The sequence below is a fragment of the Lethenteron reissneri genome, chromosome 39 (genome assembly GCF_015708825.2).
Source record: "Lethenteron reissneri isolate LAM-NWPU_2019-01 chromosome 39, ASM1570882v1, whole genome shotgun sequence".
NCBI lineage: Eukaryota > Metazoa > Chordata > Hyperoartia > Petromyzontiformes > Petromyzontidae > Lethenteron > Lethenteron reissneri.
In genome coordinates this window covers 1062248-1088920 of record NC_083817.1, presented here as the reverse complement: position 1 = coordinate 1088920, position 26673 = coordinate 1062248, and the positions used below count along the sequence as shown (strand labels likewise).

At 53.8% G+C, this 26673-nt stretch overlaps 1 protein-coding gene across 1 annotated transcript in view; it reads left to right on the top strand.

The window, feature by feature from the left end:
* LOC133351879 (mitogen-activated protein kinase kinase kinase 1-like) overlaps positions 1-26673 on the top strand; it is an 87978-nt gene that overhangs the window by 26039 nt on the left and 35266 nt on the right. Inside the window, exons 2-9 of the mRNA XM_061567457.1 lie at positions 17067-17253; positions 17741-17983; positions 19213-19407; positions 19679-19795; positions 20940-21088; positions 21911-22032; positions 23036-23117; positions 26267-26462. Of these exons, the coding sequence (XP_061423441.1) occupies positions 17067-17253; positions 17741-17983; positions 19213-19407; positions 19679-19795; positions 20940-21088; positions 21911-22032; positions 23036-23117; positions 26267-26462 (1291 nt within the window). The remainder of the gene's footprint in view (positions 1-17066; positions 17254-17740; positions 17984-19212; positions 19408-19678; positions 19796-20939; positions 21089-21910; positions 22033-23035; positions 23118-26266; positions 26463-26673) is intronic.

Here is a 26673-nt window from a genome sequence, read left to right as displayed (position 1 = left end):
ATTGGCTGCAGAAATGAGTATTCGGGTGACGCACGTTCAATCTGAACGTGTTCATCTCAGCTGCTAAATGGCACCGAGGTTACGGTTTATGATCGTGCGTTGAGTTGACATTTTGTTGTTTTGTGCGGTCTCGTCTTGTGGTTTATCTTAAGGTTTGAATTTCTCAGTGCCAAAGTCCGTTCCGCTGTTGGCGCGTCGGTGCGTGTGGCAGCGCTGGGGTTGTGCAATATCAGTTTGCATCGGGTGACGCATTCATCGTCTTTTACCGGAAAATATGTCCAAGCCAAGTGTTGTTTTACACACTTCCTCTATATTCTCCTCCTTTAAAGGAGTTTTACAATCAGGCGTGATTGTTGTCCATCTGTTTGCTTGAGATCCGTATGATTTTTCAAACTTTATTAATTATGCTTGAGAGTGCTCAACTAAAACCATATTTTGCATTCTCCACTGCAACACATCAATACAATTTAGGTTTTTTTAGCATCCAACTACAAACTGCATCTCCAGACACTGTGCAAGACATTGTGGTGTACACACTGTGTGGATGGTAACGTAAGCAGAGTGAGTGTGTAAGCAGAGTGAGTGAGTAAGCAGAGTGAGTGTGTAAGCAGAGTGAGTGAGTGTGTAAGCAGAGTGAGTGTGTAAGTCGAGTGAGTGTAAGCAGAGTGAGTGTGTAAGTCGAGTGTGTGTGTATAAGATCTCGGGTAGCTCCGCGAGTGGTGTAACGGATCGCAAATTAGACAATCCATAGGCCGCCAGTTCGATTCCAGCTTCCACCGTGGGAGTTGAAATGACAGCGCGGGTTCCTTAAACCCCCCCCCCCCTCCATGCACCACCGCGGTACAGATAGGTTCACCGCAGCTGATCGATCCACATGTGGTGGTGGCGGCGGTGGCATGGGAGAGACGTTGGGTTTCTCGGAGAGATGGTCAGTCGGAGCGGGAGAGGGATGGTCAGTCGGAGCGGGAGAGAGATGGTCAGTCGGAGTGGGAGAGGGATGGTCAGTCGGAGCGGGAGAGAGATGGTCAGTCGGAGTGGGAGAGGTATGGTCAGTCGGAGCGGGAGAGAGATGGTCAGTCGGAGCAGGAGAGGGATGGTCAGTCGGAGCGGGAGAGGGATGGTCAGTCGGAGCGGGAGAGAGATGGTCAGTCGGAGCGGGAGAGGGATGGTCAGTCAGAGCGGGAGAGAGATGGTCAGTCGGAGCGGGAGAGAGATGGTCAGTCGGAGCGGGAGAGAGATGGTCAGTCGGAGCGGGAGAGGGATGGTCAGTCAGAGCGGGAGAGAGATGGTCAGTCAGAGCGGGAGAGAGATGGTCAGTCAGAGCGGGAGAGGGATGGTCAGTCGGAGCGGGAGAGAGATGGTCAGTCAGAGCGGGAGAGAGATGGTCAGTCGGAGCGGGAGAGGGATGGTCAGTCAGAGCGGGAGAGAGATGGTCAGTCGGAGCGGGAGAGAGATGGTCAGTCGGAGCGGGAGAGAGATGGTCAGTCGGAGCGGGAGAGAGATGGTCAGTCGGAGCGGGAGAGAGATGGTCAGTCGGAGCGGGAGAGAGATGGTCAGTCAGAGCGGGAGAGAGATGGTCAGTCGGAGCGGGAGAGAGATGGTCAGTCGGAGCGGGAGAGAGATGGTCAGTCGGAGCGGGAGGGGAAAGCATTGAGCTTTTACTCCAACAGGGGCAGGGAGTCGCCAGTACGGACGACTCCCGGGGGGAGGCGGTTCCGGTTTGTGGGGGCGGCAGAGGGGAATTAGCGACCTCTCACCTCTCCCATTGCTCATGGGGGAGCAGGTTGTGATAAAATGTCACCGCACTGTGCATAACACGGTGACTCGCGTATTATGGCGGTGGACCTTGAACCTGCGGCAAAACACTTAAGCCGGCGTGGGCTTGCGGCTGGGTGCAGATGATGCGTGCAAGACTCTCTGGTGCAGCTGACTGATAAGATGACAAAACACAGCAGCGTTGCAGGCTCCGCATGCCTGCGTGTTCCTGCGAGTGTGTCCGGTGCTCCTGCACACGTACGTGTGTGCGCGTGCCCGCGCGTGCGCGCCTCTCTGCGTGTGACGGTGAGGCGAGCCCTGTAGGTGTACACACCTTCTCGTGCGCACGAGCGAGCTTGCCTGCGGGGCGTCAGTGCCCTTGTAGCTGCGGATGGGTGCCTCTCGTCACAGTGGGGAGCACAGTTGGTGCATCTGCCAGCCATCTCAGTCATTCAACACGTGACACCTTAGACACTTCACGTGGCCTCAAATTGCACCTAGCATGGCACAAACGCCGTGACGACGTCACCGCCACTTTGTGGGGAACAGCAGTCGTTGTTGTTTTATATTTATGTGTGTGAAATGTGAATCCCCTAGGTCAACTCAGCCTCAAATTAGTACTTGGTGCGGTGTGTAAACATTGCCACTCCGGAGACAAAGGCGGCCGGGCGTTGTGTTGGCCACCCACCCCTTTGTGTGCCGTGCCGGCCTTCATAGGTGCTGCTCGCAAACAGCACTTGCCCCAACCGTCTGTTAAGGCTATACGGGGGACCTTTGTCTTTGTGTGCGTGCCTCTGAACGCCCACTGTCTGGTTTCCCAGACTCGTCTGGCTGGGCTGTCCTCACAGCTCCGTGGCTGTGTAAGCGCCACTGAGCCACTTTACCCGGTCTGCCCCGCACTAAACTCCGGATGTCGAAGAAGAAAAAAAAAGCGTCAAAGAAAAGGAAGACAGAAAAAACATGGGAGTTTTACAAAGCCCGACGTGTGTTATTTGAGAAAACGTTAAATTAGTGTAACTGCCACACACGTCCAAACGCTGATTTGATGTGCGTGGATTTTGTGAACCGAAATGTTTATTCAAATTTTTTTTACTCCACTCTTTATGAGGAATTGAGTTTCACTGTCCTTAACAGGGCCCTACACGTGCTAATTCTGGGCCGAGTGGATGCGGAATTTCAGTCATTCACGGCAGACTGGTTACTGGTTGCTGACTGCTGAGTGAGATGCGTGTTGGGGGGATGGAGATGACAGTAGCTGCTCTCTCGAGGACCTGGCGTGCAATGTGGCGTCCACTGCTGTTTTTTCTTAATCTTGCCAGAAAGAAACCGGTGGGTTTCCACATCACCTACCCAAAGCCAGCGCGGGGCCAGGGGAAAAGGGACACGAGAGCCATACACGTACCGCCGACCCGCTAACTAACTCGCCTGGTATGCAGGAGGTCGTGAGTTAAATCCCGACCCTGACGCCTTTATTTTTGGAGTTTGTCTGTTCTCCTCGTGGTTGTGCAGATTTCTTTCAGAGTCCTCCGGTTTATCACTCCTTGTTTAGAAACGTGCGTTTAGAGTATTTGGCCGCCATCAATATCCACATGGTGACAAGCCACTTGGTTGAGCTTTCATTCGTGGCCAGTTCGCTTCTGAAAAAAGAGCTAAATAGCTTAGTGGGCCTTATCCGGTAAAATATATTTTGTTGTTGTTTAAAACCGCCGTAATGCGCCCGTGCCAAAAGACCAAGTTCTCAAAGTGGCTGCGACTCACCACAGAGCCCGCTTGACAAAGTGGAAATTGTCTTTGTCATTCCAGTTATTTTTTTGGTTGCCCTAGACCTGTAACTCGTAGAAAGAGCCGAGTGGCCCGCGCGATGTCGCCTGCGTGAACACAGTGAAGACAGCTGCACACAGACACAGCAGTGGCCCCTTGAGCCCTGGTCACACTGGCGGGGGCTGTCTCCATCGGCTTGGACACGTGGCCACACTCGGGCGCCCCACAAAAATTCATCATAAATTATAAAAGCCCGATAAGGCACGATAAACCTCAAAAACAATGCGTTATCGGTTGTAGGTCCTTAAAAAATTGATAAAAAAACCAACAAAGTGCAGATTAAACGTGTTTTTAATATGAGCCCTTATCGGAGCTGTTGGGCCCGCGTTAGTCACTGCGGGTTGCGATAGTGTCTGTCTGTGGCGGTCCACGTGCACTCACAGCCACGGCCATGCCTCTCTTCTGATCAAAACAAAACAAAAAGCAAAATTAACTTGGCAAGCTCACAACAACAACATTAATACACCACTTAATATATTATAAAAAAAACTACTAAACTAGGCCTTCGCGTAGTACATTGTCCATTAAGCGAGGGTACAATTTGCTTGTTTTGATGCTATAATCGGTGAAACTAAATCTTTCTGCATTGTGTAATTGTTAAATGCGCATTTTTGTCGTAAAGGGTTTTCTCAATTTTATACTCCTGCAAAGTGGGATAAATGTCCGAATCTTTGTTTCTTGCAAAACTGACCAGCAGCAAACATGATGTGGGATATTCTTTTCTTCCAGGTGAGCTTAACTTAGTATTGTTTAAATGACCTTGTTTTTTTTTTTCTCATAATGTGACATAAATTGACGTCTGCAGGAGAGAGGAGTGAGTGCAGATGAATAGGAACGGGAAGAAAAATTGAGAGGCGCAGTAGAGATGGACGAGGTGCAGGATGAATAGACTCGTACATGGGAGAGATGTTGAATAGAGAGAGCAAAATAAAGTGATTGATGATGGTCCCTTGTGTCGTTGTTTCCGGCCCCCTTAATAACTAAAGTTTTGAATCCCAGCAGGTTTAAATTTTTAGTGAAACCTGGCAGGGAAGTTCTGACAGTCATGTGCAACCACATTGGTAAATATCGTGTCACGTGACTTGTCTCTAACTCTGCACAGCAAGGACCATGAGATGTGCAAAAATCGAATTCTGTTCATCAAGTAAAATTCAACAAAAAAACCATGCGCAGAAACTGGAATAGAAAATGAGTTATTGGGGTTTCGTAGAAGGAAATGAACGAATTGCTTTCATATCTCGCCACTGCACACGCTCTGGCGTTGTGACGACGTCCTACCAACGTTGGAGCCGTGCGCCCTACGCACACGGCTCAGGGAGGAGACGACATTTCCATGGCCCGCGCGATCCAGTGGATGCTCTTTTGGTAACGGGTATCAGTGGCCCTGGTCGCAGCATTGTACCGCGCAAGAGAAATTCAAACTAATTTGGGCATACGCAAGTAATTGGTGTCACCTTACGGCAGTAAACACACACACACACTCCGTTTTAAACACAAATCCTCATCAACCAATTCCATCCCACACTTGCTGTAATGTATGAGAATATTCCTCCGTGCGAATGATTCCTAATGAAGAAATTCGTAAACATTTGTCTCTTTGCACCGCTGCTGTCTACCGTGAAATGGTCCAAAATGTGATGACTTTCTGAGTTGGTGGCCTAAAACCAGGCTGTAGGTGATGGCATGTGACATGTCAGGCACAATGGAAGAACCAATTCTTCGGTCACAATCCCACCATTGCTGTCCAGAAAACAGTTCACATGTTCGTGGCAAAATTAAATCGATAATGGCGACGTAAATATTGAGAATATTAGGCATAAGCCGAATGGGAATTGTGTCCGCCGGTGTGCGTGTCCTGGTTTACATTGGGAAACCCTTCATGGCTTCCGCAGCGCTGTGAGCCACCAGCGAATTATCTCGTGTGAAATGTCTCCAGAGTGTAACCACCGTCCCTAGCTCATTCTCTGAGGCGCAGTGCCTACGCAACGCGTCTGCCGAAGGGGCCAACGGAGCAGAGGCTCGCAAGAAGATTGGTTTCGCCAGCTTGCTTCCTCGAGGTCTTGAGTTGTTGCAGTGGACGGGTGAAGTGTGGCGTGAGAGCGGCTTGCGCTGCCGTTGAAGTGCGTTTTGTTTTATTGTCGTACACACTGTTGAACTTTGAACCCCCGGAGGCTTTCCTGAGATAGAGTTCATGTCTTCCTGACAAACGGCAGTCGGGTGTCTTTTTTCGTGCTCGCGTTCCAACGGAAGTGACTCGGGACCACGTGGGGATCTTGGCTCTCCGAGCACAAAAGTGACAAGTTGTTGATGACAACCAAGTCATTAAACGCGTTTTCTTTGTTGCTGCCTTCGTCGAGGCGTTCGCGACGTGATCTTCGCGATTCCGCGGTGAGACGGAGGGGACTTGCTTATGGACCGCGATGCCACTCCAACAAATCGGCGCAGGTTTTAGAGTTTTTTTCCAACAGACTCCAGGGTTGCTCCCAAATCGCGTGTTGTTGGAGTGCGGGTTTTTGCAGTTTTGCGCAAACGATATTTAAATGTTAGATGTACGCTAACAGGGTGAACAAAGCTGTTGAACAAGACAACAAACTGACGAGCAATACAAACATGCCGGTAAAAACCAGATTTGTAAAATATAACAAACCATTGAATAAAATCCCTCCCCCCAAATCGTGGCGAATTATCGGATTTCTGAGGGTATCGATCTTCATGTGTCTTGGGAGACTCTCACGAGTAGAGTTAGAGCGTCTATCGCGTCCACAAGTTGGTGAATTCTTCACCACAGAGGCTGAAGTGGGCCACTCACCTGGGCCACTCACCTGGGCCACTCACCTGGGCCACTCACCTGGGCCACTCACCTGGGCCACTCACCTGGGCCACTCACTCTGGGCCACTCACCTGGGCCACTCACCTGGGCCACTCACCTGGGCCACTCACTCTGGGCCACTCACTCTGGGCCACTCACCTGGGCCACTCACCTGGGCCACTCACCTGGGCCACTCACTCTGGGCCACTCTGGGCCACTCACCTGGGCCACTCTGGGCCACTCTGGGCCACTCTGGGCCACTCACCTGGGCCACTCACCTGGGCCACTCACCTGGGCCACTCACCTGGGCCACTCACCTGGGCCACTCTGGGCCACTCTGGGCCACTCACCTGGGCCACTCACTCTGGGCCACTCACTCTGGGCCACTCACTCTGGGCCACTCACCTGGGCCACTCACCTGGGCCACTCACCTGGGCCACTCTGGGCCACTCACCTGGGCCACTCACCTGGGCCACTCACTCTGGCCGTGAGGGACGCACCTGCTGGACCGTGACCGCACCCAGCTGCCGATTTTCCTGCTCACGTTGAAACAGAGATGCCGCATCCGCTTCGTGTCGATGCCGCCGTATTTGCGCGTGTCTGGGGTGGCAGTAGCTGCGGCTGAGTAGCGCTCGTTTAGTGGCTCCCCTGAGAGAGTGGCGGGCCCGCAGGCACGAGGGCAAGGGTTCACATCCAGGTCAGCAATTTGGGAGGGGTATCCGTCGGGTTGAAAATGTGTGGCGCCTGCACATTGGTTAAACTTGGCTTCGGGAATAATGGTGAGAGTTGATGAGTGGCAGGTTCCGGTTTCACAGATAATTGTTGGGATTTTTGTGACCGTTGAGTTTGTTGCTTGAGTGCGGCTTTGTTTTTCACTTTTACATTTTATCATCATTTTTTCTTCGTCCCCCCAAGGCAATTATTGTCCAGTGCTCAGGAATGACGTGGACACTGTTTGCGTTTGCCCTTTGAGAGTTTGATGTTATTTGTGATTTAATTTAAAATAAAACATAAATCCGAGGCAGCATGTCCAACATCCCTCCCCGGCAAGGGTGGTCACAGCCCGGGTCGGAGTCGGCACAAGTTCTCTTAAGGGGAGGCCGGGCCCCACCATGGTCATGTGGAATGTACACCAGCAGCCCGGGACAGCCAGTCGAGTTCAACCATACCAACGCTGGATAGGTCATGGAAAGGCTTTAATTTTGAGTGACAATCAAAGTGTAATTGAAGCCTCCTCGCCGCATAGACACTCGGGGTCCAACTGAAAGCAAAGCCTTCATGAATAGCCCGGCTGACTTGCCAGATAATGTTTCCTGCCCACCCCCACCAGCAGGGTCACTCAGAGGGCAGCACTATGACAGTTGCCCTTTGACCCCGCGTGGCCTATAGGAGCCAGACAAATGCTGCCGTAGGACCACCAGTAGATGATTAAGTAACCCAAAGAGCTGGAGTGGTAATGTACAAATACAACTCAGAGTTGTTCGTGAAGTGATAACACCACTGCGATGGGGGGGGGGGAAGGGGGGATCCTTGAAGAGATTTTGACCCCAGTTAAGTTTCAGATCTGTGCAGGCCTCTCCTCCAGATTCCACACCGCAACACTGTGGCCTTGTGAGCCATCCGAGTTCCTCAACAGGGGTCGTGAGTGTCTTGTGCAACGTGACGACGGGTGCCCTCGCGTTTCCCGTTTGCGCCCAGCTGTTTTACTCTTCGGTCCCTGTGTTTATTTTAACTTCCTTTTTCGTGATACACCACGTATTGCGCTTACATTTTTCTTGGGGCCACATCGTCATAAGGACATTTGCCTAATGCTCGTTTGGGAGATCAGTTCCCATCGCGCGTGCGGTGGAAAAGCATTTAGCAAGTCGCCACAGACCCCCACAGGCCAAGCTGTTGTGAAGAGATATTTGGTACCAATACAGTAAATATTTTTTTTTATAATTCAACCGCACGTGAATTTGCGTAGCCTCAACCCCACACTCACATCGCTGACAGCACCATCCGTCCTCCCTCGTATCCGTCGCCTCTCAGCCTTCGCCTCCACCACCTGCCCTGTAAATCGCTTCGATTGACGCTGTTTCAATATTTGCCGTCACACTTTTCAGAAACGCATCCCCGATGCACGTCAGATTTCGCAAGCCAAGCAAGCCTGAGCCCGGTTAGCGCTGTGATGGGCGACCAACTTGGAGAAGATGCTAATTGTTTGGAAGTGGCCAGTCAATGCGTAACACAAGCATGTTGATGTCTTCCCACAAAGAGTTACACATTGTGAGACATGTCACTGACCCTGGAGGGTCACTGGGCCGTGGCTGACCCCGTGACCTTTTATTGAACTCGCAAACTTCTGACTTTGAACTCGCTCTAACCAACTCACCGGGAGAGAAAGCTGAAGCTTTCTTCACAATTTCTTTTTTACAGTTGGTGGTGTCCGTGGCAAAATCGCACGTATCAAACATACCCACGTCTTTATTTTTTCTTGGGCAGACTGCTATACACGTTACACAGGTTGCGTAGATATCCACCCGTGCTTTGTGGGTGGCCTGCAGTTGCTGCGAATATGACCTCGTTAGTCGGCAGCTACTCCGCGAAGTCTGCCCCACACACACACAGCCCCAGAGTGGGAGGCCAACTGGACGAGGGAGGGCATTCTACACAAGCCCCATAAAAGCCGGAACCGCCGTTTGTGCCGGAGCCCAAAAAACACTCGGCGGTGGTCCCCCGCCCGCGGTCGAGTTGCCTTCGTAAAACGAGCACCATTGACTCCACACCCTGCGTTGCGCTCAAAGGCAGAGGCGGGACAATAGATGTGGGATTTTTACCAGCGCTGCAAACTTAGAGAGAGCTGCCGCCGCAGCAGCAGCAGAACACGGCCAGATTACTGAAGTGGAAACAAAGAGGGGGTGGGAGGGGGGGAACGAACACGAAAAACTGGAGCGATAACAAAAGGTGACATGTGCGCCAACTGAAAAAACACAGAGAGGCTACAGCAGGGCTCCATCCAGAAAGTACTCCCATTGCTGGGCATCAAGGGAAGCGTGGGGAGCGGAGGGGGAGAGCAGGGGAGAGGGAGCGTGCGAGGAGGAGGAGGAGGCGGTGGGGCCGTGGGATCACAGGGCAGCTGTAGAAACAGGTCGCGTGTTGTTGTGGCCGCGTGTGGGGCGCGTGCTGGTTACACAGAGGCCTGGCGGACCGCCGGTGCCGCGGTGCGGTGCGGGGACAGGCCGTCGTGCGGCGCGAGACGCCCCGATTACACCAACGTGGGACGCCTTTCAGAGATCCCCTTTCGCGTGCTCTCGGACGCCGTGTTTGCCGTACCGCGTTGGCACGTGTATGGTGCTCGTGACGGACGGTCCAAGCGTTCTGAGGATGGTATTGTAAAAGATAGCCGCGCCGACTTATTTTGAGGTTCGTGTAAAGTATATTTTCACGGAATATACTTTCATCGAATGAATTCTTCGGCATCGTTTCAGACATTGATGTGCGGCTAAAAGTAGTCGCATTTGCTGCAGGTTTCTTCGTCAAGAACACTCAGCCCCTGGGGGACTTGGCTCACAACTTGAACGCCGCTTGCGACGGTGTGGCCGAGACGACGTTTTTACTCTCCTGCTCTCACCTCATCTGCACAGCCTCAAGTGCACGCCAAGAGGGCCACGAATTAGGTTGTTTGGCTGCCCCAGGTTGTGTTATACTAGGCCTGCATCAATTAACCTTTATTATACAATGTTCTTGGACACACCGTTCGACGCATCTATCGCACGTGTGAGAATTTAGTTTGTTCGATAAATGGGTGCATAGTCGAAGCGCCAAGGTGTACTTGCGTATGCCGTACACGCACCGGCGAGCATGTTCGATGCGGCCTGGGCACAATAGCGTAGGTGCACAGTGTCTCTTGAAATTCGATTTGTGTCCAAGCTTTCAGATTCACCACCGACATTCTAAATAAAACTACAAAGAGCGCCTCGTAGACGCTAAATATTAGTTTTCTATGAAGATATCTGAAACGCGTAATGTGGATTGTTTTCTTTACTCCTGCTGTAGCGATTAATCAAAATTCCAGCGGTGCAGTGACGTTCCATTTGCTGGTAAACACATTGCACACGAACAGGGGGGCCGTCTATTTTGGTGACAATTTAGAGGTCGTGACAGCTGGCAATGTGAGCACTATATTATCGCTATAAACACATGGCTGGTAACAGAGCTACTGACAAGCCAAGTCACCTCAAAGCTGCTCTGCGGTGGGCAGACTGAAAGCCAAAAGACCAAACCGAAGACAGCGGCTGAGCGAAGACAGCAGGTGACGCAGGCTGCCCTCTCACTTCTGCTCGAGCCGCTGCTCTCGTTCGCTTCCTGTGCGGGTCACAGACGGAGCGGCGCTCGGCATATTTCCGGACGGTGTCCGTGAGTGACAGTCAAGACTGCCGGACTCCGAGCCCCCCGCTTGCTCCAGGGCAACGCGCTGAGAGTCGCGAGGGGCCATCGGGCCCGCGCCAAGTCTGGACGCCCACAAAGCAGTGTGGACGCACTGTGGTCGTGGCCTGAAATAGCCCCACCATACCTTTGCCAATTATCATTCCTCGGCAGCGTGACTGCCTGGCTGCCGGGCGCCCTGCGCGCTCGCCTGCCGGATTCGACGGCGGGGTGTGCGTGCTGCGATTAAAGCGGAGCGAACAAAACACGATGCTGGCTCCAGCGAAGTTTTTTTTGGTTTTTCTATCAAGCTGCACTCTTGAACCGCCCGGGAGCTGCGTGTGGCTCGCGAGCGGCCGGTTTTGCCACCCCTGGTCTACGCCGCCATGCTTAATGAAACAAACGTCTTCCTTGAGTAAGAGGCTGCTGCTCTCAGTGGGCTTTACCTGGTTTTAAAGGTCATCTAGATATCTGTTCGTCTGTCTGCAGTTGAGGAATAGCGTTAGTCCCATGCCCAACTGGTTATTTAACCCTTGATGGAGCACTTCTCCTGTTGCTGCGCTGAAATGTTGAATGTCTGGTTTGTTCGTCGTTACTTGTCCCATCGGTGTGTTTGTGTTTGAGCTGCACTTCCTGAAACACACACGGGTTGTGCTGAGCTTGCAGTCTCGAACTATGTAGAGGCACCGATGTGTATTGCATAATTCCAACACTGCTCAAACATTCGGCTGCATCTTTCTTTTACCCTTCGGTCACCGGCGGTTGGCCCACATGACTGCTACGGCCGCAGCGATGCGTCCTACTGCACTTGGGAAGTGAGTGGGAAAGCCGGCAAGTGCGCCACTTTGTCCCTTTCAGTAGCATTTTACTCCCACGGGGAAACACTCGTCGGCCGGCTTGCAGCGAGATGCATGTTGAGCGGCCCACACGTCGTTGCTTTGTACTGCATCTGTTATGGGCTGCATGCGCTTGCCCGCTGGACGTCTGACCGATAAAATCTCGGACCATAAAATTCATGCCACGATCTTCTTGTAATGACCAAAATCTCAGTATTGTTTTGAAAATGTGTCTGATCTTTAAAAAAAATATCTAGACTTTTTAATTACATATTCGTGACACTACAGTAGAGTTCTGGCAGCCCCAAGGAATCATGCATTCGGCTGTGCTCATGGATAGTTGACGTGTGCGTGCCGCCACCCATGCACACGTAACAGACTCGCGAGGCAGGAGCTGGGGTGTTCTGTTTGTTTGTATCCTTTATTCAACCTAGAGAGGAACTAAACCTCTTTTGCAAGGGTGGCCTGGGCTAACTGAGGTCCCCGCAGCGTTGGAGCGTAATTATCGTAATGGAGATGACTTGAGCCTAATATGAGCTATCGGTGATGGTCACTGGCTCGAATAAGGTCGTGAGTTACAATGCTCATGGGGGATTGGCTTAGCCCATCATGCCACCGGGGTTGCTAAAACGAGTACCCCTTTGTGAGAAATTCAACAGCTGTTGTCCTAAGGAGTCTCAACCACCGATTCAGGAGACGATTGAGTCGGAAATCACGAAGTCTTTTTTGACTCTGCACGTACGTTACTCTGGGTCTTATGCTGTTGAGTTTCAGTGAAAGCATCAAAGCTTCTAAAATTCGAGGAAATACCTCCCCTGCCACTGAGAATGGCAGCCTTGTTTTTGTCAGTTGTAATCGTTCTCTTTTCTGAGGCATGGCCTCCGTGTGATTGTGCTCGCGCGAGCGTGGCGCAGCGGTTCGGTTTCCGCTCTGGGCCACCTCCGATTAGCACGGTTGGCTCTGTACGGTGCGAAAGGAGTTCAACCTACGTATGTGCGTAGCAGGGAAAGTGGGAAGCTGCACTTCTGAGCGTGTGCATAGGAACAATCGCTCGAAGGAATCTCAGATGCAGTTCTATGACATCTCCTTCTGCGGACCATTCTCAACCACTTTGTGATGTGAGAGTTATTTTTCCATACTTGATTCCGACACCACAATCACAGTAAAATTGCAAAATAGAAAGTAAACAAAAATACCATGGACGCCCTTGGAAGCAAGATGTTCCATCGCAAGAGATTATCCAAGTTAAATATTTTGCTAAATGAATAATTATGAAAATGACAATCTCAAAAAAAAGCATCACAAAAACATACCGACACAAATGCACCATTGTCTTCGTTTATTTCCTTCTACATGAAGGGGTCTCACAAACCAAGGCAGAGAAGTGCAGCCAGAGTCAGAGTGCCGATCCCTTGCTGGCCGGGAGCTCTCAAGATGGAAGTGGGCAGCGTGGAGACTGCGGGCAGACGTGGCTGGCCGGGGTCGTCACGGCACGCACCGCGTGGTCACCCTGCACCGGGGGCGAGCGAGGCGCGTGTCCGCTCTGGAGAAATGTAATCTCGCGTTAAATAACCCAGCGGCCAAAATAAGAGCGCTTTTTTTTCTTTTCTTACGGAGCTATTTTCCTCATTGTGCACTACAGTACAGTGCATTGATTTCAGATGCTTTCCAATGTGGCTCCGGCTGGTGAAACCCGCATCTCTGTGCCCGTGCGATCGTTGTGCATGTGCCCACGTTTAGCGTGCGTGTTGAGAGAGCGGTCGCGTAGCTGCGCTACAAACCCAGCGACCTGAGTTCGATTTTCGCTCACGACCACCAACACCAGTGACGGTTATCTGAACTGGTCCTGGGCCTCCCCTTGGTCGACTCAGCCTCAAATTAGTATCTGGTGTGTTAACACCGCCACTGGAGAGACAAAGGCGGCCAGGAGCAGTGCTGGACACCCACCCCCACGTGTTCTTTGCCGGCCTACATAGGTGCTGGCTAACAGCACCTGCCCTAAAAGTCTGTTCAGGCTACACGGGGGGTCTTTGTTTTTGTTGAGAGACGTGGCAGAAGGTGTTTGAATAACACAGCAGAACTCATCTCCATGAGCAGCCCTAATCCAACGGTGGAGACTCCACATCCCCGGTGCAGGGACCAGTCTACCTATAACTGATAACTTCGCACAAATTGGCCCTCATTTTATATTGAGAAGGAGGAGTGATGGGAAGAGTCCACGTTCAACGGGCATTTGAACGCTTGGCACCGATTGCGAGTTGATTGCTCTGCTGGCATTGCCACATTTGACCAGATTCGTCAGTGCCTAAATGTAACTGCTTATGAGTTTAGCGCTGTAGAAATGCAAGGAAGAAATAACCGTGTTGCTGTCGTGTTGTTGTGCCGCTTTGCTAAGGCTCTGCGGCCTTGATTGGTGGTTTTGATGGGGTCGTTGTCGGGGCTGTATCTGGCTCCAGAAATTTAATCTGGTGCCGCTACCGTAGCGTGTCACACCACGTGGCATAAACAGAAATTAATCGCTCATCTGAGACTTTCACTTTCTTTCAATGAAGCGTTCTATTGCATTAATTTGTAAGTTTTGTGTTTGTATCTTTTTCAAATTAGTTGAACAGAATAGTTTATTTTCTGCATATGTTTTAATTGTGTCAGTGAAGTAAAACAGCACGTTATGTTCCCAAAGCAACTTCACTTACTGCGTGGGGCATTGGACACTCCATGTTCCCCAAGAAGTGGTCCCATAAAAGGGAAGACACAACAGCCTCGGCTTTAAAATTAGCACGCACACACAGGATATTTTCTGACACCGCGGCTAAAGAGTATAAATGTCCATCTCAGGGGCGTGTTGGGGGCTGCGAGGTCGCGCTCAGAGTTAGTGACTCTGGGCCAAGGTGGCCCATCAATAACGTCCCTTTAAAGCGTGGGAAGCGCCGCGATGGTCGCGTTGACTCGGCCGCAGCAGCAGCAGCAGCAGTGTCTGCAGCTGCCGCTGCTGCTGCTGCGCTCCGTGCGAGGAGGCGCGAGCCCCAGAGCGAGCCGGTCCTCGGGGCCGGGCTGGGGGATTTGTGCCGCCCGCGGAGGAGACACGTGGAAGTCGCGTTTGTCACGCGCACCGCTGACATCCTGGTTCAAATCTGGGCAGCCGCATTATTGTCATTCAAACCGGGCTCTTGAGTTGAGCGATTTGATGGCTTGAGCCTGCTCTTCAGTAAATGGTTTTCACTTTGTTCAGCGTGCTGGCTTTTTAAGAAAAAAACACAGTTGCCGTCCGCTAGCCCACAGCCCAAAGTGTCATAATAAGACGTGGCCACAATAGAGAGCGCGAAGTGAATTGTCCGTGAAATACATGCGTGATAAAATCCTTATTTTTTCACGAGCCATTTAAAGAAACGTATTAAATAATTGTAATTTTTAATAGTGTGATGGGCTTATTTAACATGGGAAAAACTAGCTTAAGTAACAAAATACAGACTTTGCCCTTCAATCCACATCTTGCACGTTGCATATTTCACGTCTAACTCGGGCCTGCGTGGGAGCACCATGTTGACTGTACGACAATAAACGTTGCTCCCAACGTGAGGTCTGCTCAAAGAATTCACCGAGTGAAAGGTCTTTTTAAGGCCTTTAAGGGAGAACTGCGGCGCCCATAAAATCAAAACGGAGATGGAGAAATGTCTCCACAGGAAAGGGGGCCTGCCCTGAGCGGAGCAGCTGTGTATGGGCCCGAGAGCTGCGGCTTAATTGGGCCCTCTGATCAGGGCTCGTAAAAATCTGCGGAAGCACCAACTTCCTTTGTGAAGTTCATTTTAATTTCAAGAGCAAGAAGCATTTCTCCTTCTGCAAATTCATGCACGTGTTTTTGAACGTTTTTCTTGTTATGGTTTTTTTGTTGTTGCACAAACTTACCTCAACCAAGATGGGAAATTAATGACATTCGCTTGCACAAAAGGTCAGCCTGGATGATTCTGAAGGCCCGGTACAAAGCAGCGATCCCATCTTGGGCTGCTCCCTGACCCCAGCTGACCCTGGCTCTCAACGCAAGCCTCTTGTCTGCTTTATAGTGGCTGCTAAGGCCCTGTAAAAAAAACCTGGGTTGGAATCTCGCTTCACCGCGCACTCAGACTGCCCATTGGCACGCATCGATCGTTTCAAAACACTGCCCACGTGTCCCGCATGACTTACAATGATCGTGTGACTCCACGATGCAAACATTAGCAATTGCAACATTGCATTACATAACACGAGCGCAGGAAGTTGGACACTTGGTGCTCTGTGTACCAGAAAACACATTTTGGGGGTGAACAGCACAGCACTCGGCTCGGGTGTCAGAGGGCTTATCCAGCGCCGCGGACGTCCTGGGTTCCACTCTGGGTGGCCACGAGTGTCGCCACCTGCCCTGGATTTCCCAGGACGTCCTCTTTTCGAGGTAGCTGTCCCAGGAAATCTGTCAGTCGTCTTCCCCGGGACGCCGATTGGCATCGGCCGCCACGAGAGCCGGGCTTGGTGCGAGCACTACAGCCCTGCGCTTTCTTTTTGTTGTCGATTGAGTAATTTCACAGCACTCAAGAAGATGACGCGTTCGCATGAAGTTCTCCCCCGCTTGCTGCTACCGCGAGATATGTCCTGGTTGCTTTGTCACCTCGGGGATGGTAACCCTGAGTAGTCAACCGTGTTTGAGCCGCATTCTCACGTGGAGCGAGTTGGTGGTCTGGGCCTGTTCACGCTTGGGCGTGTTCGCCTGAGCTGCTTTGCCTCGAGCACAACGTTTGAGTGTCTACACTGCGTATGCTGTGTGCACGCCACTTGTTGTGGTCGTGTTTACGCACGCAACGCGTGGTCTAAATGTTTTGCGGAGGGATTATAAAAAGAAGCGTGTGCAGATTTAGATATATAAAATGTTCAGTAATTAGTATTCATTTATACATTGTGCTTTTCATGTTTTATTTAGCCTCTCTAAACATTTCCAGTTGCGGTGTACTTAAACTAGTTCTTCCCATGATGCATAACTGCAGGCACTGAACTGTGTGTGGTAGCAGCGGTGTTTTCAATCCATATTCCTTTTGTGCCCGTTAGGCATGGAACGATGCATCGGGTCATCGGTTCAAACCGATTATTTACCTCTCACGATACACGCATTGAATCATGCGTGCATGACAATTGATAATTGACAATTTATGCAAAGGACAGACTCACGATTTTGGCTGATGGAACGAACAATGATGTCCGAACAGGACAAAAATATGAAAAAAATGGGATAAAAGGACAAATGAGACGACATTAAAACATTTATTCTCAGATCACGACTCGCGACCCAAAATCACCTTGCTTCGTCAATCGCCAGGCAAGCGAATCGATCGATCCCCAGGCCTAGTCCCCCGTGCCAGCGCACCCGGGGTTCGCGAGGCCTTGCCGCAACGCCGTCCCTCGTTTCGTTCCCACAGGGCTGCGGCGGAGGGCGGAGGGGAGGGGCCTCGTGCGGGGGGCGAGGGGGGCCGCGACACCCCCCGCACACTGCCCAAGATGGAGGACCGGCCGGAGGAGCGCCTCATCCGCGAGAAGCTGAAGGCCACGTGCATGCCGGCCTGGAAGCACGAGTGGCTGGAGCGACAGAACCGCAAGGGTCCCATGGTGAGGCTTCGCTCGGCACGCGGCTCGGCCTGGGACCCTCCCCGCGCTTACAACCCGAGACCGCCTCGCACCGGGCAGGGCGGCACTCGTGACTCACGGCAAGAAGCGTCTGGCTTCGATTCACGACTCGGGTGCCTTTCTGTCTGGAATTTGTACGGTCTCCCCCTTTTCTGCATGGGTGTCCTCCTGCCTACTCCCATAGTTAATATACACGTCAAGTGTAACTGTTATTGGTCAAACGTCCCAACGCTCAAAATGTTCCTGGAAATCACTCAATTGAGATTCCTCGCGGCAGCAGCAGCAGCAACAACCTCGCAGCCACTACTGGGAACACTCGGCAGAAGCGTCCTGAAAAAGAGTTTTGAGACTGAGTGAGGCTCTCCTGGGTAAACTCGCGTCGTGTTCACAGTCGTAGCGATAAACACACGTGGCCCGAGCCATGAGCGTACCCGACGATGCGCGTGCGTGCGTGTGCGCGTCGTCGCAGGTTGTGAAGCCGCTGCCCCTCAAGCTGGACGTGGGCGAGGACGAGCGGGCCCTGTCGGAGGCGGTGGGCGAGACGGCGCGCACGTCGCCCCGCGCGGCCGCGCGGAGGCCCCGCAGCCCCTCCCAGCTGGGGGGCGGCGCGGGGGCCCCCGGGGACATGTCGCCACCGGGGACCCTGCCCAGGATCTCGGCGCAGAAGCCCGGCTCCCCGGGCGAGCGGAGACGCAGGGCCTCCCCCACGCTGGTACGACCCGCGCCCACGGGAGGAGCCGTGGTCACGTTCGTTTCTACGATTTGTACAGTTTTGGGTGCTGAAGCATCCGTGAGACTTGGAATCGAGTTCCCGAGTCAAGCAGTGTGACAAGTTAAGGCCACTACCGATTTGAGACAAATTCTAGGAACCACCAAAAGTTCAGCAGTCACCGATCTGAAAGTGTGACTAGGAGAATAATGTGTCGGCTTGAGTGCTCTTTGAATTGAGCAGTCTCAGTGATTTGTACAGCCACGTGAAACGTCCCAGCACGCGTGATGGGCGTCGTAGACCCTGACCTTTTGAACTCCTCCGTCACCGGCTGCGCGGGCTCACAGAGGCTTCTCTCCGCAACGGCTTTGCGGCCCGGAACGGCTACACCTCTGTAATCCCGCTGTCCTATAATTTGACACCTTTTCCCTAAGAGACTTTTCATTTGTACTCGCCATGGCGAAATAGCACCACCTACGTCCAGCGCTCTATAATCTGACGCATATTTGGCAGGAGCGATACGGTCAGACAGTACCGCCGCGCATTCCTTTCTCACGGCAAAAAAATAAATGAAAATAAATTGCCTCTCGGCATTTTATTTGAAAACTGGCACGCAAATTCTTAATGTAATTGAGCAGTAAAAGGCTCAAGAGCCTACGATGTGGACGCCTCGGTATGCAGACGCTTTTAGGAAACACTAGGAAGTCAGCTCAGCCGAGCGTTTAAGCAGCTTTAATCTCTCAACTTTGTGCCAGTGGCTTAATGTACATTTTTTCAGGGCAGGCCTTGCTCAATCTGATCCAGGAGTCTCCTGTGCTGAGATTCCTGGATTGAATGAGAGGCTGCGTGCCCCGCGGTTAATGGCCGTGTCTGGGCGCACTTCTGTTGGGTTTGATAGACTTGGCCTGCTTGCCATTGGCTGTGGAACAAACCATTAAAAAGTGATGAAAATTAGATAACCCACAAGAGGTCATTGTCCAGAAAGTAGGATTTTGTTGAGAGCGTGTGGGTTAAGTGTCGAAACGATACAATGAATGTTTCATTGTTGATGGCTCAAAAAGAATATCAGAAGCATTCCGCTCTGGAAATGGGAAGAGCCTCCCCGCTCCGCGCACTTCACCGCCGCCCGGAGAGAGCGGCGGGAGACGAGCGAGCCTCGGGCCTCCCGCGTCCGGCGTTAACCCCTCGCGTGCGGCGCGGCCGCCCCCTCGCACCCCCCCCTCCCCCCGCAGGGCGGCCGCGTGACCCCGCCGCGCCGCGCGCCGTCGCCCGACGGCTGCTCGCCCTACAGCCCCGAGGAGACGCAGCGGCGCGTGAGCAAGGTGATGCGCGCCCGCCTCTACCTGCTGCAGCAGATCGGGCCCAACTCGTTCCTCATCGGGGGAGACTCGCCCGACAACAAGTTCCGCGTCTTCATCGGACCCCAGGTGCGTCGCCCCGCGGGGGGGCTGGGGTTGGGGGGGTTGTGGTGGAGGGGGGGGCTGTGGAGTGGTGGGGAGTCTTTAGAGTGAACTGAGGGATATGGGACAAGGAATAGAATCAATGGTAGGCCATATTAATTGTCTCCACAGGTATATGTGTAATGTGTTTTGCGTGTGCGCACGTGTGTGCGCACGTGTGTGCGTGTGTGTGTGTGTGCATGCGCGTGTGTGTGCGCGTGTGTGTGCGTTATCCTCCGTACGCTGCCCTCCCCTACAGACGTGCAGCTGTGGGCGCGGCACGTTCTGCATCCACGTCATGTTCGTCATGCTGCGCGTCTTCCAGAACGAGCCCAGCGACCCCATGCTGTGGAGGAAAACCCTCAAGAACTTCGAGGTGCCTCCCCGCTGCTAACGTGGTCCAACGCAAACAACTTCGCCGCAGGGTGGAAGAGAGAATATTTATTTATATATCTGGATTAAAGTTCTCACTATTTTATACGTTAAACAGAGTTGCGCATTCTTCCCCTGACCCTTCGCTTAGAGGATTTGGCTGCTGTAAATTTTCACGTGATGAGAAGACACTTGGTGATTTGTGGCCAGGTGGCTTCTGGAAAAGAGCTGCGTAGCTCAGTGGGGCCTTACCTGGTAAAATTTAAAAAAGTTTTAAACAGTTTAAACTTTGCAGAGAAACAACCGGACTTTCCAGGCACTTGATTAGAGCACGCTGGTCACCTAATGCCTCCCCTGCGGACGATTGTTGTTGTGCGTCGTTTTCACTTAAATTTGTGGTCTTTAAAAATATCGCTGCCAAGATGAACGACCGTCTGCTCAGCATCCTGAGCCGGCGTCGTTCGGGACGTTTGCCGCACGTGGTTCTTGTTACCCGCGCCGTGCTGAGCGAACTCTGAGGGTCGCGTCGTACCACTCGATAGCCGCGGGCAGCCAGACGGCGACAGAGCTCACGGCGTGAACCCATCCTCCCCGCCTCGTCCCCCCCGCCTCGTCCCCCCCCACGGGGCAGTGAGCGCCGAGCTTGACGCACGAGCGCAGCGGCCGTGTCAGGTGAGGCAGCGCGCGAGCGCTCGCGGCATCGACGCTGCGGGACAGCTGCCGCCGAGCCTGCCGTAACTGGGCTTGCGGACGGCATGGGCCAGTTTGTGCGAGTGTGCGAGTGTGTGAGTGTGCGTGCGCGTACGTGGCCTCAAATCGCACCTGGCATGGCACAGGCGCCGTGGTTTGTGGTTAGTGCACTGGGCTATGTTCCCGGTGGCCTGGATTAAATTTCCAAGCCATGGAAAACATCAGTGGCAAGCGGTATCTGAGCCTGTCTGTGGCCTCCTGTTGGTTGCCTCAGCCTTAAATCAATACCTGATGTGGAGTGTAAATATCAGCACTGGGAACTGGGAAGGCAGAAATGATCAAGCATCGTACTACCCAACACCCACACCCCTTTAGAGGGCTCCATGTCCGCCTTGATAGGTGCTCGCCGCTCAGCGCTGCGTGGCTGAACGAGGGATCTGTGCGCGTGTGGTCTCCAGGTGGAGAGTCTCTTCCAAAAGTACCACACAAAGAGGAGCTCGCGCATCAAGGCTCCGTCACGCAGCACCATCACCAAGTTCGTGTCGCGCCTCTCCAACTCGCACCTCCCGGCCGCACAGAGCACCGCTTCCAGCCACCCCGAGCAAAGGTAGCGCCCGCGACGCACCGCTCACACCACACCGCACACTCACGCTGCACCACCCCGCTCACACCACACCGCTCACACCACACCGCTCACACCACACCGCTCACACCACACCACACACTCACGCTGCACCACCCCGCTCACACCGCACCGCTCACACCGCACCACTCACGCCACACCACACACTCACGCCGCACCACACCGCTCACACCATACCACTCACATCGCACCACTCACGCTGCACCACACCGCTCACACCACACCGCTCACACCACACCGCACACTCACGCCGCACCACACCGCTCACGCCGCACCACACCGCTCACACCACACCGCTCACGCCACACCGCACACTCACGCTGCACCACACCGCTCACACCACACCGCTCACGCCACACCGCACACTCACGCTGCACCACACCGCTCACGCCGCCCCGCTGACGCTGCACCACATGCTTGTGCCGTGCCGCACGCTCATGCCAGACCGCTCTACACACTTGCACCGCCATTATTTTCCCGCGGGTGTCTGCACCGTGCAATGCGGAATGCTGCCGCTCCGAAGAGTCGTGCCACTGCCAATCGGTGGCCCGAGCCCTGCATCCCGTCGCCACATTCTTTCCCCACGTGGTTACGTCACGTGACCAAGTTACGTCACGTGACCACGTTACGTCACGCAAATTACGCTCCCATTACCGCATACCGTGAGACCAAAAAACAGTTCTGAGTTTCTGTGTGCAAGCACCACAGCGGTAGACACGGTGTGAGTAGGCGCCGCTGGCGCTGCGTCGACGCTGATGGTGCCGTGTGCGGCGGTGCCGTGTGCAGTGGCAAGGATGAGGAGGAGCAGGTGTGCCCCATCTGCCTGCTCGGCATGCTGGACGAGGAGAGCCTCACCGTGTGCGAGGACGGCTGCCGCAACAAGCTGCACCACCACTGCATGTCCATCTGTGAGTCCACCGTCTCCGCGTGCCCGTCTCTCTCTCTCTCTCTCTCCCGGTCGGTCCGGGCACGGCCGCACAAAGCCACGGAACCCGTCCTCTCTCGGCGTGTGTCTGGGGTGCAGTGCGAGGTCGATCCGGCCGTCCCAGTCACTCGGGATCTCCGTGCTTTTGTTCGATGAAGATGATGAGTTCTCAATTGAATAAAAGTGTCACTACAATTCGAGGGTCGTAGGGCGAGCGTAGGAATCTCGTGCTGGGCCGATTGTGGTGAGCTTCGTGGTGCTGATTGTGGTGAGCTTCGTGGCGCTGATTGTGGTGAGTCTCGTGGTGAGTCTCGTGGTGCTGATTGTGGTGAGTCTCGTGGTGCTGATTGTGGTGAGTCTCGTGGTGCTGATTGTGGTGCGCTTCGTGGTGCTGATTGTGGTGAGCTTCGTGGTGCTGATTGTGGTGAGTCTCGTGGCGCTGATTGTGGTGAGTCTTGTGGCGCTGATTGTGGTGAGCTTCGTGGTGCTGATTGTGGTGAGTCTCGTGGCGCTGATTGTGGTGCGCTTCGTGGTGCTGCTTGTGGTGAGCTTCGTGGTGCTGCTTGTGGTGAGCTTCGTGGTGCTGATTGTGGTGAGCTTCGTGGTGCTGATTGTGGTGAGCTTCGTGGTGCTGATTGTGGTGAGCTTCGTGGTGCTGATTGTGGTGCGCTTCGTGGTGCTGATTGTGGTGCGCTTCGTGGTGCTGATTGTGGTGCGTCTCGTGGTGCTGATTGTGGTGAGTCTCGTGGTGCTGATTGTGGTGAGCTTCGTGGTGCTGATTGTGGTGTGTCTCGTGGTGCTGATTGTGGTGTGTCTCGTGGTGCTGATTGTGGTGAGCTTCGTGGTGCTGATTGTGGTGTGTCTCGTGGTGCTGATTGTGGTGAGTCTCGTGGTGCTGATTGTGGTGAGCTTCGTGGTGCTGGTTGTGGTGAGCTTCGTGGTACTGATTGTGGTGAGTCTCGTGGCACCGTCTGTGTCTCTCGCAGGGGCCGAGGAGTGCCGCAGGAACCGCGAGGCGCTCATCTGCCCGCTGTGCCGAGCCAAGTGGAAGAGCAACGAGTTTCCCTGGTGGGTTACCAGCATCGTCGTCATCGCCGTAGTAACTCGTCGTCGTGGTAACTCGTCGCCTTAGTGGTGGCGAGGCGGGGACCGGGGAAGAATCCTCCCTGCCCCACACGGTGACGATGCCTCACTTCCGCTCTTGCGTGCAACTCCAAAGAGGGCCGGCAGCGGAGCTGCATGTGTGTGTGTCAGGTCTTCAGCTTGCGTGTTTGTTAAATTTCACTCAACTCTGACCGAGATTCCGCACAGCATTTACCCCCCCACCCCCACCGCCGACCCCGAGCGATATCGCGTTGACATCGCAGGCGCACGTCCCCTGCGCACGCAGAGAATGACGACGACGACGCCGCGTTCACGCCTTCGCTGCTCGTCACGTTTCATTCAACAATCCTCCATCGCTCCCTCGCCCACCCCCGCTTCGCTCGGATGACCAGTTACAAACACACAAGGTCCCATCGCCGGCTCTTCAGCACGAGCGCTTCGGTCCACGCTCGCTAACGATCCGCTGCAATCGAGCATTGAAGCACTCCAGGCAGACATCGTTGGTATTTGCGAGTGCCGGTTGAGCTTATGTAAAAAAAAAACACTCTTGAGGTATAAATAGAATTTACCAGAACTGTCAGACAGGAATGCATACACTTAGCAAACAAGTGTGAGGGTTGTCACCTGCTGACAAAGGTCATTGATTGATTGACCGGCGACACACAAGAGAGGTCGCGTGTGTTCGAGGCTTTGCCTGAAACGTGGTGCTCATGAGGGTCAAGCAGGAGGCGGCCAGGTGCCAGGTTCGCTCCCCCTTAGACTTACAGATCGGGATGTATCACGGAAAGAAGAATATCTCACAATACCGCAAGGGAGGAGAACTACGTGGACGTGCATCATCTTGAGTGGGACATTATTCCACAATTGACCAAAAACTCGGACTGGTAATGTCCTGGGAATATTTACCGACTCGCTTATTTCCCGGAAACGTAGCAGAAAAAACGAACGGGTGGCTACCCCTACCAGCGCCGCACCCCTCCAGCATCCTCTTGCGTTGACGCACCGCGCGAAGGTGCTCGTTTTGGGGTTGAGTCAACCTAGGAGAGGCACGCATTTTTCCACGTGCTCACTCGGCCGCTCCACCCTCGACCACAAACGCAGAAGAAGCATGCCCCCTGCGAGCGGGGTCCGAAGTGGCGCCGCCCGAGCCGGAGGACGCGGAGGCCTCTCCCCAGACGCGTTCCCACGGCGGGGCCGCGCGGGCGGGCGGGCGGGCGGGTGGGCGGGTGCTCGCGGCTAAGTGGAGTTGCAGGACGGGGAGGGGCAGAAGGGGGGGGAGGTGCGGGGGAGGGAGGGGAGGCAGCAATCGGCGTCGCAGTGGAGACGCAGGTTCGCAGTCAAGCCCACACAGGCCTCCTCCTCGTCGCTGCGCGCGCTCAGGAATGCCGTTTGCGGGCGTTGACCTGCCCCTGGTTCTCACACTCGTTTATTTAAAACTGAAGGTGCCTAAAAAGCTGCCGCCCTTTGTCAGCGGAACGCTCCGTTCTTTGTCAGCGGGACGCTCCGTTTGGCTGAACGAGCAGAGAAGCGTTTTCAAGCACTGTGCTGCACCTTCTTTGTTACTTTTCTTTACTTCAGAACTACAGGGGTAATTCAATAATTATTTTTGTGCTTGTGTTTTGCTCTTTAGGCAGGCGGTACACCAGCTGCACAATTCGTCACTGAGCAAAGAAACACCGCACAACTATTTTCCCCCTCTAAACTCGTCTCCGACGATCCCACCATGTGCTCGTTTTCACGGGGTGGTTAGACCTGGCACTCTCCGGGAGAGGAGCGGAGTGAACCGGGCCGCTGTGGCCTCGCGCCAGCGTGCGTGCGTGCGTGCGTGCCACCGCTGTTTGCGCGTGCGAGCGCCGTGTGTGCGCGCACACGTTTGCAGTTTTGTCGCGTTGGGGCACGCGTGCGTGGCCCTACGTGCGCGCACGTTCGCAGGAAACAGCCGGGGCGAGGGCGGCTCGCTAAGCGAAGCGTCCGCCGCAATGGCTGGCGCGCGATCGCGTGCCAGCCATCGCGGTCGCGCTTGGGGCGTGCTTTCGGGTTGTGCCTTGCGGTTTGACACGATGCGCCTGAGTCCGCACCCTCGGTCTCTTCTTTCCTGAGCCGCTCAGCACCGTGCCCCGCCCGTGCCGGGACGCTACGGCAAACGTGGTGCGAAACATTTCACCAAAAAATGAAGCAAATATGACCAGAGCATCTCCGGTGAGAATTGGTAGCTCCTTGCCAAGATATCTGTTGTGTTTTTGTCATTCGAGCCATTTGCATATTTACGTCACAATTATGAACGCTGATTAGAAGTTATTCCCCCAGTGTGGGGGATGGGGTGTGTGGTATAAGTATGTTGGTCATCATTGATTTTTTTCTTCTCCCATTTACATTAAAAATTTGCGCGTAGTTTTATGTAACGAGAGTGAGATGCTTGCAGTGGCCAGCGCGCCCAGCTTTTGTCAGAGAACAGCCCCCACCCCGGAAGATGACGTCACGGAAATGTTCCGAAGTCACTTCAATGGATCCTTTCATCCACCCTGTAGACTCACCTTTTAGAAGCGCTGCCAACGGGTGTTGTGTCACATCTCGATTAAACCAACATTCTTCATTCTCAGAGCAGGAATTAAAACCAACATTTTTTTTATTTGTTCAGGCATTGGTCACTGATGGGCTCCACTCCCTAGGCCCCACCCGGTCCACCTGTCCGGTGACCTCCTCCGCTCACACGCGGCATGAAGTGCCGCCCGCTGCGGGCGCTGGGTCGTGGCATGTGGGGCCCGGCACTATCTGATGATGCAGCCTCGGACAAAGTAAAATTAAATGTCTTTCAAGTCAGTCGTCCACAATTATTTTTAATTGCACTCCCCAATGCAAGAGAGACTCTAGCTTGAGTTTTGGCCACGCGTGGAATTTCTGTAAACACGTCTGTCAATACTACTACCCCTACTACTACCCACGTAGGCTTTTCCGCTCAGATGTCGCACCAAACGACACGTGGCACGACCCTAAAACACATCAGCGTTGCCGATATTCGACGCCGCTGCTGCAGATGCAGACTGCCGCGACGAAGATCGGTCCGTGGCTTCATGTCTTTTTGTCTTCTCGTCCCTCCCGCGCGCGGTGCTCAGTTTCGAGGCCCCGCAGGCGGCGACGGCGCTGGCGGCGGTGGAGGCGGCCGCCCCCAACTCCTCCTCCTCGCCGGCGCCCGTGGCGCAGGCCGAGACGTCCAGGCGGCCGCTGCTCGATGGCGACGCGACGCAGCTCAACTTCCGCGTGCAGCCCATCCCCGTCGCGTACCGCGAGCTCGCGCAGCCCTGGATCCAGGTGCCGCTGCCTAGAGCCCACATCTCTCGCACCGCGTGGCGCCATCCCGTAGCTCGTTGTGACATTCTGGGCGAGGTCGCACAGTGATCTGGCCAAATGTACGTCGGCTCAGATCGTTACGTGGCCTCACCCAAGCACCTATTATGAATAACAATAATAAGGACTGTGAAAACCTACGTGTTTTAAGTTACCTGTTCTATGTATTTTCCAT